Source organism: Tenrec ecaudatus, chromosome 6 (genome assembly GCF_050624435.1).
Source record: "Tenrec ecaudatus isolate mTenEca1 chromosome 6, mTenEca1.hap1, whole genome shotgun sequence".
NCBI lineage: Eukaryota > Metazoa > Chordata > Mammalia > Afrosoricida > Tenrecidae > Tenrec > Tenrec ecaudatus.
The window spans coordinates 132,655,615-132,668,188 of record NC_134535.1 but is presented as its reverse complement, the minus strand read 5'-3'; the positions used below and the strand labels follow the sequence as shown (position 1 = coordinate 132,668,188).

The 12,574-nt window shown below is 41.5% G+C and overlaps 2 protein-coding genes across 9 annotated transcripts in view; one reads left to right on the top strand and one right to left on the bottom strand.

The window, feature by feature from the left end:
• Window positions 1-1,959, top strand: part of RAD52 (RAD52 DNA repair protein) — a 34,173-nt gene extending 32,214 nt beyond the window's left edge. For both annotated transcript variants that reach the window (XM_075552239.1, XM_075552238.1), the window contains exon 12: window positions 276-1,959. In XM_075552239.1, coding sequence (XP_075408354.1) covers window positions 276-337 — 62 coding nt within the window. In that variant the 3' untranslated portion in view covers window positions 338-1,959. The remainder of the gene's footprint in view (window positions 1-275) is intronic.
• WNK1 (WNK lysine deficient protein kinase 1) overlaps window positions 1,393-12,574 on the bottom strand; it is a 135,119-nt gene continuing 123,937 nt past the window's right edge. For all 7 annotated transcript variants that reach the window (XM_075552230.1, XM_075552231.1, XM_075552232.1 and 4 more), the window contains 3 exons: window positions 11,544-11,738; window positions 5,055-5,242; window positions 1,393-4,343 (listed from right to left, as the gene is read on the bottom strand). In XM_075552230.1, coding sequence (XP_075408345.1) covers window positions 4,026-4,343; window positions 5,055-5,242; window positions 11,544-11,738 — 701 coding nt within the window. In that variant the 3' untranslated portion in view covers window positions 1,393-4,025. The remainder of the gene's footprint in view (window positions 4,344-5,054; window positions 5,243-11,543; window positions 11,739-12,574) is intronic.

Here is a 12,574-nt window from a genome sequence, read left to right as displayed (position 1 = left end):
AAGGGAATAAGCAGTGTAAGTGGAAGGTAATGAATTAAGAGCCAGGACTCGTCCTCTGAAGTTCTGACTTTAAATCCAATTCCTTCTTAGTCCATGATACTAATAGGAAGCACATGCATGACTGCAAGGAGGGGTCTTTCGCCGTACTAAAAGTAGGTCCATCAGGGAGCACGATTGTAACTTGCCCTAACAAATTAGGGTATCATCTAAATAAGAAATGATTGTCCATTTAGTTTTTATTTTACGAGCATATTCTAACTACTTTATCTCCACAGGAGATTGTGATTCTTCTACGAAGAACCAGGACATGAAGAAAAGGAAATTGGATCCAACTTAGTGGAGGCTGAAGTTACTGGACTCTGTCATCTTGGAAACATACCTTTTGGTCATGAAATTACTCATCATTCCTAAGGAATGAGCTTATTTTTTAAGGATTTACCTTGCTTGGCTCTGAATTTTCCAGAGGAAGACTTGACTTTGGGAAGCTCTGGACAGGAGGAAATACTTTTTATCAGGCAATAGAGGATTTTTACTATTTATTCCTGTTATGGTCATAATAAAGATAGAAATGGTGGGAATCACTGTTGGCCGACTGCCCCACAGCCATGCTATTAAGCACTTGCTTTAACTGAATAAATGAAGGTTCTCTACCTGCTTTACTCTGCGCCAGGCTTTTAAAGTCCTTCAGGAGCCCTGAGCATCCTGCCAAGAACAGGTTACTCATCGAACCTCACTTCTCATCTGTTTTATGAAATCCCTACCCTGCATTCTTTCAAGGCCAGCATTTATTATTTTAAAAAAAACAAAACCAATGAAATGATCCAAGACAATGGAAACCGTATTTTGGGAAAGTATAAGAAATCTTTTTTTCTAATAGAAAATATAGTAGCTGACTGTATTCCTCATTTCTGATGTGAGCTATAGCCCTCAACAAATTGGTTTTCCAGGCTACTTAGATTCTTAATTCCCTCAAATGACTACTTTGCAGCTATTACCTTTGCAGGTGCATTTGGGACTGTGCCTTTAATCTGAAAGCATTTTTGGGCTCACAGACCTATTTGTGGGGAGCTGTGAACCCAAGGTGAGGACGTCTCAGAAGGCACCTTTCCTTAGGAATAGGAAAGAGACAACGGCTTGCCCAGTTTCTTCCTCTTTTGAGAGACCTTTGACTGTACCTCGTTTGGTTATACTTTTCCGTCTTCTTGTCTATATTACTTTACCCCAGGAAAAATGCCCTTGTCGTCTTGTCCATAACAGAATATTAGTTCAGGACAGAACTGTTGGTAAAAACAAAAAATGAACCAGGGGTCCAGATGTAAATGGAATACAATTTAAAATAGAGAGGCGCCGAGAACATCTAAGACTAGTTTGCTAGAAATTAAACCACACAGCTCAACAAAAGCAGGTTTGGTTTATTTGAATGGTCTCATTAAATAGTCTACAAAGGTAACAAACTGAAGCACAAGCGCAATCTTACAAGAAGCGCAACACCCAGAGTTAGTGCAAAATGTACAATTAACGGCTGCTGAGAAACCCCCAAGGTTTGAATTAATTTTATTTGTGTTTTTTAAACAGTGTACATTGTTAAATAATGTAAGGAAAACATTTATAATTCAGAAAGATTTTTTTTAATGTGGAAAAAGATACTCAAAAGTGTACTATTAACACAAAAATAATTTAAACAGTTCAGTAGCACTAGTTCATTCCTCTAGGCTTCAGTTATTTCATCCACAGGAGGGAAAAAAAAATAAATCAACAGTAAATAAAGCCAGTTCTTTTTGTATGTGAGTGAAGAGATCTCAGAATCATTAAAACCAAAGTAATGAAACAACAACGTGCTGCATTTGGCTCCCTCGTTCCTCTGGTGGAAAGCATCCGTGTAGGTGGCTGGTTTCTCACTTTTTTGTTCTATCCTTACTCTTATCCTCTCCCCAAGAATTATAAGTAGAGAATAAACAATTTCAAAAGGAGGGCTTGAAACCCCTGCACGTTTCACAGTCACTTTCCCTAAAACCTTGAGCTTTTTTCACCTTCTCTGAGGCCTTAAAGCAGGGCCTTCTCAAGGAACAAACAGGATCCAGATCGCCACCAGGCTCTTCCTGTCTTTGTGGTGATTCCTGGGATGTGCCACTGAGGGGGGGGGGGGGGGCGGGGCGTCAGAGATTGGAAACACGTTAATTTCCAAACTCAGTCAAGAGAAGCACCCAAGAAACTTAAGAGTCCTAGCTGCTTTCTCCATCTTCAGAGACAAGAAAGATCCTAATGGACAGCCAATTAGGAGTACTTTCTGAAAGCTTTTGTGAATAATAAAACTTTCCATCACTAAACATAACACACTAAATAATACTGGTTGGTTGCAGTTATTATGGGGAGTATTTGTATACATGAAAATGTGAGAATATCAGTTGCAATTCCAGGAATATTTAAGGTGGCATGATAGATTATAAACCTGCAACCATTTGGGCATCATACAGGAAATGGGTAGGAATAAACATTCTTTCTGACAACTCTTTAATTCAAATGTGGGTCCTACTTTCCAGGGAAGGATAGTACCCCAAGCTGAGAAATGCATGGTACATGTGCAATAGCAGGAAAGCAAGCCAAACTTTTTTAAAGAGCAACTCTCTCCACCTGTGACTTCAACTATCATGTTTCCCAACTTAAAACCGACCTCAACCCCCTTCATGTTCAGCCATTTCTAGGTCTCTGATCCGTTTAAGCCCAGCTCAAGTAAGTAAGGCATATGGCAGTCACTGGCCAGGCATCATGAAGCTTCAAAACCAGCGTGTTCTCCTTTTCTCTAGTCTTTCCTTTTCTATCACTTAACACACATCACCTCTGACCTTTTCAATTGCCCCATTTGGTTTTAACATCTGTCCTTGCTGTTCCCCAAACAGAACTTCCTGCTTTCACCCCTTGATGTCAACTTGACTTCTCACCCTACTCATCTTACACCTGCTCTGGACAAAATTATTGAATGACTTTAAAAAACAAAATAGAAAACTCGCAATTTCCCTTTGGCATATCCACTGCTGGGGTCACTTGGACCTAAGATTTCCTTCCACATGCCCTCTGCTGATCTGGGGTCCGATGAGAAATTGATGCTAATGGCAGAAGCAGTAGAAGTCCAAGGCACTAAAATATCCAGCAAGCAATACTGGGAGAACAGAAGTATTCAAGTACAGTAATTTATACAATTTTACATTCACATTTATTTATCTAATACAATGGAAATACAAAGGAAAAAGTTAAAGTGTCTCAATAAGTAAAGGACAGAGCTAGCTTTTTTTGAACTTTTAAATCTTTCATATTTTACTCTTAAAACTACTGTTGTCCAACAACATTTATATATCACAGTGTTTCCACATCAAAACTGATGGCAAAGATACATGTCCGCAGGGAACGTAATCTTTTTTCCTAATTGCTGATGCTGCAGTCAAAGCTGCTAATATCTTTTGCTCAAAGCACTAATGACCTATCTTAAGAAAGGGTGGCAATCCCAGTTCTCTGGTGTTTTTCACTGGGTTCCAAAGAGTTAAAAAAAAAAAAAGTGGTGGTGGTGGTGGTAGGGAGAGGGCAGGGTAGGAAAGAGCCCAGTAGTTTTTTGCTGTGTGATCTAGAGTCTTAAAGGAGTGAAGGATTTGGGATGATACCAAATTAAGAGCTCCAGTGACTTGAAAATACAAGGGGGCCTGGTTTTACATTGAGCTCTCTAGTAGTTTCATGGTAAGTCCAATTCTCTGCTGTAGCCCTCACTGTTAAGTATAGAGAAACAAGAAAGCATAGTCTGAAGCTGTCCCACCACAAGAAAGCTGCTCTTCTTGTCCCACTCCAATAAATGATGAAGGGGAGGAGGGAGAGACTCCCTTTTGAGGGCTCAAAGCTGTTTACAAACATTCCCTTCTGGCAAGAAATAACCAGTTAAATGCAGCACTAGTAGTTAGTATGTAGGCTACTCTCCCACCCCCCCACCCACGCCCATTCCATATCCTGCCCTCAAATGTACTCATTTAATGTCTCTAGGTCTAAGTGGTCCGCAGGTTGGAACCTGGGGGGTTGCTGATGGATTTCTGCAAATTGCTGATGTTGAAATTTTGTAAGGAGGCAGTTCCTACAGGCTGGAACTGGCCAAGTGGCTGTGGTGCTGGGCCACCGGTCCCACTCCATTGGGTACCAAAGGGGGCAGCTGGAAAACCATACTGTTGTGGGGGGCACATAGATTTGGTGAAGTGACCTAGAGAGGTAGCTGATGCTGCAGAGATGGGGGCAGAGCCACCCAGGTTTGAGGTCATGGAGATGCACAATTGACCAGGTGCAGAAAACTTTCTTGCCATCCCAGGGCCCTGAAAACAAAATAAATAGATGTGAAGTTTGGTGTGCTAGGGGTATTAACAACAATGGGTGTATAGTGAGTAGCACTAAAATAGAGTTCTAGAACTAAACTGGTTATGATCTTAAAAGGTATAGCAAAACAAGATCCTCCATAACAATTATGGACTCTTTACACTTACCTGGTAGAGGTGAAAATTACTAAGCAGGTAGAGATGAGAGTAACTACTCTCACTGAAATGGGAGGAGTGTGCGTGCCCCAAGCACACAGATCAGGGTCTTAATGGAATAGGGAATGAGGAGTAGACAGAAGCTTACATAAAAGCATCATGGCTTTTAGCCACGGAGTCAACTCATCCTCATAAGTGACCCTATAGAAGCTGCCTCTCTCAATTTCCAAGGACATCATTCTTTAAAGGAGCAGAAAGCCCTGTCTTTCTCCCGTTGAGTGGCCGATGGTTTCAAGCAGTCGAGTGCATAACCCACTCTGCCAACCAGGACTCCTAAGGCTAGGTTTACGGATATTTCTTATTAGCTTATAAATCAAACTGTGAAATTATATATTTGTAATTTTTATTTTATTTTACTACAAGTGTTAAAAGTTATGTGCTACTAAAAGTGATTAGCACAAAATATTAAGTACCAGCCTGGGTAGTTTATTTGTCTGATTCAGATGAATGCAATCTGATATTCTGCTACGAAAATGTCAAAAAGGGTAGACATACCTCATAATTCATATGTCCTTTGCTTCCTCTCCTGCCTGAAAGATTCATGGCATCACGGGCCCAATTATCTACCAACTTGTGCAGATCATCTGTGAATGTGCCCTTTCTACTCGACGTGATGGCAGGAGGCTGAGCTTGAGGAGCTTGGCTGTTCACTGCTCCCCCGACAGTATTTGTACTGCTGGTCCCTAGAGTTGTAAGAAGCAACAATATAAGCATTAAAAGGAGGCTGCATTATAATTTTAAGAAGAAGGAAAACTTTAGGATGATGGATGACAAGCCAAAGAACGGGAAGAGAATGAATTAGGAAGCCATGCAAGTAAAGATTCCAAGGTTTTGCTTAGCAATTTACTTGGACATAAAAGGGCAAGGGAAATGGATTCTCTTCGGGAGGGGTCCATAAGGGTGAGCAACTCAGTGTGATGGTAGGCACCAGGAGCAGGGCCCTCCTTCAGCTCACAGAGCTTCTTAAAGTACTGGTACTGATTGCCAGGACTTTCTCAGCATCAGGCTGCTGAGGGAGATGAGTTAGGGTCAATGAGGCAGTTGCTCTGGATTTTTTTTTTTTGGGTAACATTCAGGGCAAAAGAGGATTTCTTGTGTATCGGGCAGGGTTAAAGTAGGAACAAAAGAAATGCAAACACAGATGCTTGGCCCAGAAGAAGGTGAGGTTCCTAAACCATGTGGACACTGCCACATTCTTTAGCTCTTTCTTAATAATAAAACGTGACTAAAAGAAGTAGCAGCATGATCTGTTCAAACGGTTTTTTTATCTGCAGCCATATTCATGAATTTTCCAACACACTCTTGAGAGAAGTGAAACTTTCGACACCCTCTAATTTCCCCCGGAAGATCGGGTTTTCCTGAAGATGACCTCAGTTTCAAATGGTTCATGGATTCTCACTCCTTCTCCCCACTCTTCCCGGAACAGCAAGCACTCCGAGGTAGAAGCAGGAACATTCAGCTGAGGCAGGGGTGCATGGGGGGAGGTGGGAGAGGGAGGCAGCTATGATGAAGGTTATTCTATTCCTGTGGTTTGATGACAAAGAAGGAGTCTGTGTCCTGCCTGATTTCGGTTCTGCTGGAGGGCACACTGAAGATTATTCGAGGAGGCAAGTGTTAGGGAAGAGGGAAAGAAGAGTCATTGTCTTGTTTTCTACCCCCCACCCTGCACTTTCTTACCAGTTCTCACAATTGCTGCAAAATACCATAAAAGCTAACAGAGCTAAGTGGTGAGCCAACAGGTCTTAAGTCACACAAGCAGCACCGGGTGCTAAATAAGTGCGTGTTTTCCTGCTTTTCAGGTCAAAGCAGCACTCAAGCACAAAAGCACACCTGAAGCCGCCGTACCATCTAGAAGCCCTTTGCTGGTCTTAAACCCAGTGTAAAACCTGCCCCCAGCAGGAAGCGGCACAAACAAGCATGCCTGTGCTGGAGGAAGAGCTAATTCTGAGGTGCAGGTGCAGTTAGGAGGGTCACATGCTTCTTACCACCATGGCAAGATACGGAACTACTGTAGGTGAGTACCGGCTCACCCCTTAGTGCCCGCTGGAGCCACAAAGGGATAGCTAGTGCATATACAGTGGAAGGGAAATAGCTAAGTTCCCTACCGTATAGAAAACCAACCTGGAAAAGTAAAAGCACAGGAAACAGCCTTTCTCAAATAGCAAATGTGAGTTCAAATGACATGGGAAGGACAAGCAGTGAAGATGGGCAGCCAGGAAAGTGAGGAAATTCAGAAAGCAGGCATTACCACATGCAGGAGGACTGCCATCCTATCGGAATGAATACTGCTTAGTAAGCCTGTTGATGAGTGAGACAATGAAAATGCAAAGACAGACATTGTCCTAAGTGGGAGCAGAGCTGAATAAAGCCAAATACAAGCAGCAGCTCATCTCATTCACAGTGGGCTCACACTGGGAGTCACACCTCTAGTCCAATGCTAGTTTTCCCTTTACGACTTAATGCCATCTCAACTTTTGTTTTATTCTGTAAGACTAGATTCTGAAAGGGAGGCTAATGTTAGGAGAGAGGGGCAAGCATACAGCCAATGTTATTCTGGCTTCAGAAAACAGGCTACCCTGTTAATGAAGGGCATAAACAGACTGCTTTCTGAGCAGAAACCAACACCTGGGAAAAGAGGACTTCATTCTAAAGTTACATGAGAGGCTTGGCTTCCCACAGCTTAAGGGTTAATCATGGTTCTACTGAAAAGAGTGGAAAAGTAGCAAATACTTTATATCCATATTCACTTTTTAATTCCCTCCTGCTATGCTGTATTTCCAGACTTCAGAATTCCGTATATAGAGCGCTCTTGTTGACCCTCCCTATAAGCGTGGAGGTGTCCTGAGCGGCCTGCATCTTAAAAAGATGGCAGCTCTACAAATACAGAGCAGTGTTTCTCCACCAATCTCACAGACCGCTCCTCTGATGCAAACCCTCTGAAGGCATGGATTCGGTAGGCTTTGATCACGGCTCATCTTACCAATGCCTGGCACCTACATGCCTCTATTCTGTGTCCTCACCCCCACCCTCGCCCCCCAGGAGCTAGAGATCTCCCTGTACATATCCATGGGCATTATCAAGCCCTGCCTCTCCCAGAGGTAGGCTCACAGGGGCCATCATGCAGAGCACTGACTATGAGGTGAATTCTCAGTCTGGAAGGGTAGCTAGTAGTGAGCCAATTAAGCATGTTAAAAAAAAAAGTATTAGAAAAGGGTGCGGAGATTAACAGATGGAAATTACGAATCAGGCGTATGTGAGACTTTAGGACTCAAAAAACGTATGGATGACAGGCTTTGCAATCAAGGATCAAAGGTAACAGAAAAGATAATTACTACAGAGCTGGTTGCAAGGACAGACTTTTTTCACCATCTTCCCTGAAGCACAAAGAGAGAGCAATGTGTTAAAGATAAAGAAACATCAGTGTAAAATATTTAGAATCTCCAAACAGCACACACATGCCCAGCAAGAGAAAACAGGAGGGGAGACAGATTGGTAGGACATAATTAACCTCATCACACACTCAGTTCCATGGGATGAGGCTAACTGGCTTAGCCCTAACATGATAGGTTAGTACTTGGCTGACACAAGTCGAGTTCCCACATTCAATCTTTGTATGGGAAAGAATAATGCCCTGCCTAAGAGACAGAGTTCGGGACAGGGACAGGGATAGGGAAAGGGAGGAAATGTAGCCTCTCAGGACTCACTGCTTGAATTTAAAACACTGGCCCTGTCTCACTTTCTGTTTCTCCTGCTGGGTTTTTAAAAAGCACTCAAATGAATTAGTAATCCTACCACAGTAGCCAGTTACAGTTTTAAGTTAATTTGGTGATAATATTTCCCATACTACGTAGACATACATACAAACTTTCCCGAAAAATCTTTAAAAGGACTGTAGAAACCAAGCAATCTCTGAACAGAAGGAGAGGATTAAGCTAAGCTGTGCTACCAAACATGATCTATTTTGAGAGCACAGAATAATGCAATCAAGTCCAGTAAGCTACCTACCCCTATAAGTACTCATCTTCTTTCCATGTTTCCTTTAAGTCAGTCTCTTGGGATTTGCTTATAGAGGCTTACATAATGTATACTGATGTTTCTTCAAGAGAGAAAGGGCTTCTTATTTTAGACCAAAAGGAAGCGCTAATATTGAAATAATGGCACCCGTAACCTATTATTCTCTTTCAGGTAAATGGGTCTAGTTGCAGGAGGCAGCAAGTAAATTAGAAAAAGCATGAGCTTTTCTGTCAGCACAGCCTCACTAATTATACCTAAATGACTTAATCTTTCTAGTAATTTTCATTTCTACCTTATACAGTGTCACATGAATTTATGGAGTTAATAAATGTAGAGTGGTGCCTTCACTAAGAAGTCTTTTCTTTCTTCTCTGTTATGTCAGGCTATGGAACCTGCATGTCACATTCTACTTCTAAATGGCCACCTCTCACTATGAATATCCTTTCATCTTTCTAGCTGGACATGCACATTACATGCTTATTCAAAAGCAAGCAGTAATGTTTAGCCCAGGTGACCCTGTCCAAAAAGCTACCATTCTACGTCCTCAAAAATCACACATGCTTGAAATACTAATCCACTGAACGAACTTAAAAACAAAACTCCTGCCCCTTGTTTTGTTAAATGGCCCTGAAATAGTAATATGTGGAGGAAGGAATCAAAAACCCTCTCTCTAGTGGAGCCAACCCATTATTGATTCAGGGGTAACAGAAGTATTACATGTGGAGAACGGAAATTCAATGTAATACAAAAAGGCAGATCTTTCCTTTAAAATCTGGTCACTGTAGAGAACAAAGGATAAGTATATAGTCTTCCCACCAAAGAGGCCCAAAGACCTCTGAACCATACTCCAAAACAGTGACGGCCTTAGTACATGCATTTTAAAAGCACTTCAATAACCACATCAGAAGTTTGAGGCCTTATCAGAGATCGTTATCCAAATTCTACCAAGTTTTCTACCTAAGTATTGAGTACTAAAAAAAAATCAGACATTTATTGGTTACTAAATGATGATTTGCTGGTTCTTAAGGTTTGATATTAAAAGTACTACATGCCAGGTAAGCAGAGAGGACCTGTGAGTGCTGCCCAAGTGCTACATAAGTTGATTTGATCTGTATAGTAGCCCTTTGGGATAGGTATCTGCTTCATTTCACATGTGAGGGGGAGAAGGTGGGAGACGTTGGGTGGCTTGGTAGTGAGCCTTGTTTTCAATGACAGCACTGAGGAATCTCAGCAGTTATGTTAAAATTTTCCATGTGTGGGTGCTGGCCTTTGGTTTCTAATAGGAATACTGTGGTTATCAGCATAAACTATTCTGATAACTGTAGTTATCAGAATAACCACACTGAAAATTGTATTTGGAATTACTGACTTAATGGGGATCGGAGGCAATGGTGGTGGGAGTAGTCAATGAAAAGAGAGTCTAGCATTTTTTCAACTGGTAGATACTTAGGCTTAACTGAAGAAAGGAAATAAAAAGATGTGTGTGTGGGTGTTTGATTTACTCCGAAAGAGAACGATGGAAAAGTAAGGTATATCTTTTACCTGTTGCCGTGATCTAAAAGCATCAGCAGTCATGCTGCTTCCTGTCACTCCCAATGCTAGACTGAGGCCTGACTGAACACGACTGCAATGTGCCAGTATTCTAAATGACCCAGTGGTCTGCAGTCTCGACACCACAGCTAGTCTCTGTCAAAGATTTATGGGAGAGAGAAAAAATCTACAGAATTTATCTAAGTTTATAGAAACCTACATCTGTTACCATAATTAACACGAGGACCCAAACTTCTGAGGGTAACAGTTCAGCCAAGCCATTGAATAGATGATATACAAAGAGACAAATGGAAATGGACTGCATGAAACATCAGATGCAAGCAGCAGAGAAACAAGGACGAGGAAGGAGTAAAGGTGTTACACACAAAGAGCCAAGCAGGGCGTACTCAGAAATCGGGTCCTCCTGCCACCAGGTTTGAATGTCACCTGCTCAGATGCACAGTTAAACTTCGCACAGCCTGTGAGAAGGGGAAAAACAGGGAAGAACAGAGAGAGGAGAAGAGACAGAACACAACTACAAGATGTTAGAAACTTGAGGCTGGAGTGGTGAAATGCACTAAGATGGCACACAGAAGAATAAGCTTCCGGGGGAAGGGCAGATACGCAGCACAGGAAATACTAGGGCTCAATTCCTTCCAACTGCAGAATAGCGAAGCTTTTTTTCATTGAAATAACGCAACCAAGTCTGTGCTCCTTACCACGCAGGTCTATCCATCTTGTGAAGAGACAGTCTCAACTCTAATTGCTGTGATTTTGCAGCAAAGGAAGCTAAATGAGTTATCTATATTTGCTTTCTTTCTTTTTCACCCAGACACCTAAGCACTTTCTAATTCTCATTCCAATGTTACTTTCCACTGAAGGAAGGTTTTGTTTGCTAATTTAATTAGAAAAACCACTTGTCACATAGATTATGGCTAAAAACTAAAATTGTACAGCTTTCTACCTATACATTGCTATCTATTAGTTAGGTAAATCCATTGGCTTTCAGAAACTGTTAAGCTCCTTAGAATCTGGGATAGGAAATCTCAATCTAATTTCAAAACATATATTCCAAATCCCAAATGAACTACTGTATATACTCGGGTATAAGCTATTTTTTCAGCACATTAAAAATAACTTTTATTTATTTTCATTTTTGAAATAATTTTATTGGGAGTTATACAACTCATATCACAATCCATTGTCAGCACATTTTAAATGCAGTTTTTGTGGTACTATTAGGTGCCTCAGGTGTTATTTGGGTCGGTTCATACTCAAGTATATAAGGTTATCATTTGAGCAAGTTCCTATATAGACCCCGACCTGGTTTCCCAGCCCATCTTAACAATAGGTTATTTACTCAGCAGGCTTTTTGTCCTAGGTCTGGCATTCTCTCCATTGCAATGGTTTTGGAAAATAATGACTGCTTTGACTTCTTACCTTGACCTGGAGCAGAAAGACTTGGTACAGAAATGGCACCATCACTGGTGAAGGCAGAATAGAGGTTGTCACTGGAGGGAGATGGCTTAAGGGGCTGTAACAGCTGATTCTGCCCAGTTTCTGAGATGTTGCCAGGAGGGTGGAGGGTCTGCTGGGCATGCAAGCCTGAAGCTGTACTCTGAGCAGACAGGTTACCTGTCAAAAAATAAAGTGCCATGAAGAAACAAGTACCCTTTCCAAATGTACCTAATAAAGTACCTTTAGTCTTACTGAGTGTCTAATGTTGGGTAAAAAACTGTGACAGATTATCAATTGATGTATGAATTGTTATAAGAGCTGTAAGAGACACCAATAACATGGTTTATCAAAGTAAAAAAAACCCCTTAAAAATCTGTAATTCATTAAAGAACAAAGGCCCCCCTGATGAGTGGATATAAGGAATGACATGAGAACCAAGTGACAACAGGGCTGAGACTATTGCTTCATAGGAAACTATGCCCTAACTTCTTGAGTTTCAGATAACCTAGATGGGTACAAGACCTATTTAAAAAGCCTCCTATGCATGTGAAAGTTGATGAATGATTAAGAAAGATCAAAAAAGAATGGATGCATTAGAACTATGGTGTTGAAAGACTGCCAAAAGAACAATGGATGTGTTTTGGAAGAAATACTGGCAGAATGCTCCTTAGAGAGAAGGATGGTGAGACTTGGGCTCATGTACTTTGGACGTTATCAAGAGACCAGCTGCTGGAGAAGGACATCATACTTGATAAACGGAGGGGGAGCAAAAAAGAGAAAGGCCTTTGACAAGATGGACTGATACAGTGGCTGCAAAAATGGGCTCAAATCTAAGAATATTTGTGAGGACGGCGCAGGACCGGGTGATGTTCCATTCTGTTGTATATAGGGAACCGACTAGCTGGCACCAAACAACAGATGGTTTGACCTATGTGAAGTCACATTTGCCCTCTGTCTAGACGAACTCTAAAATATAAAAGAGGATTCCATTTTCCAATTTCATGATTGCTTTC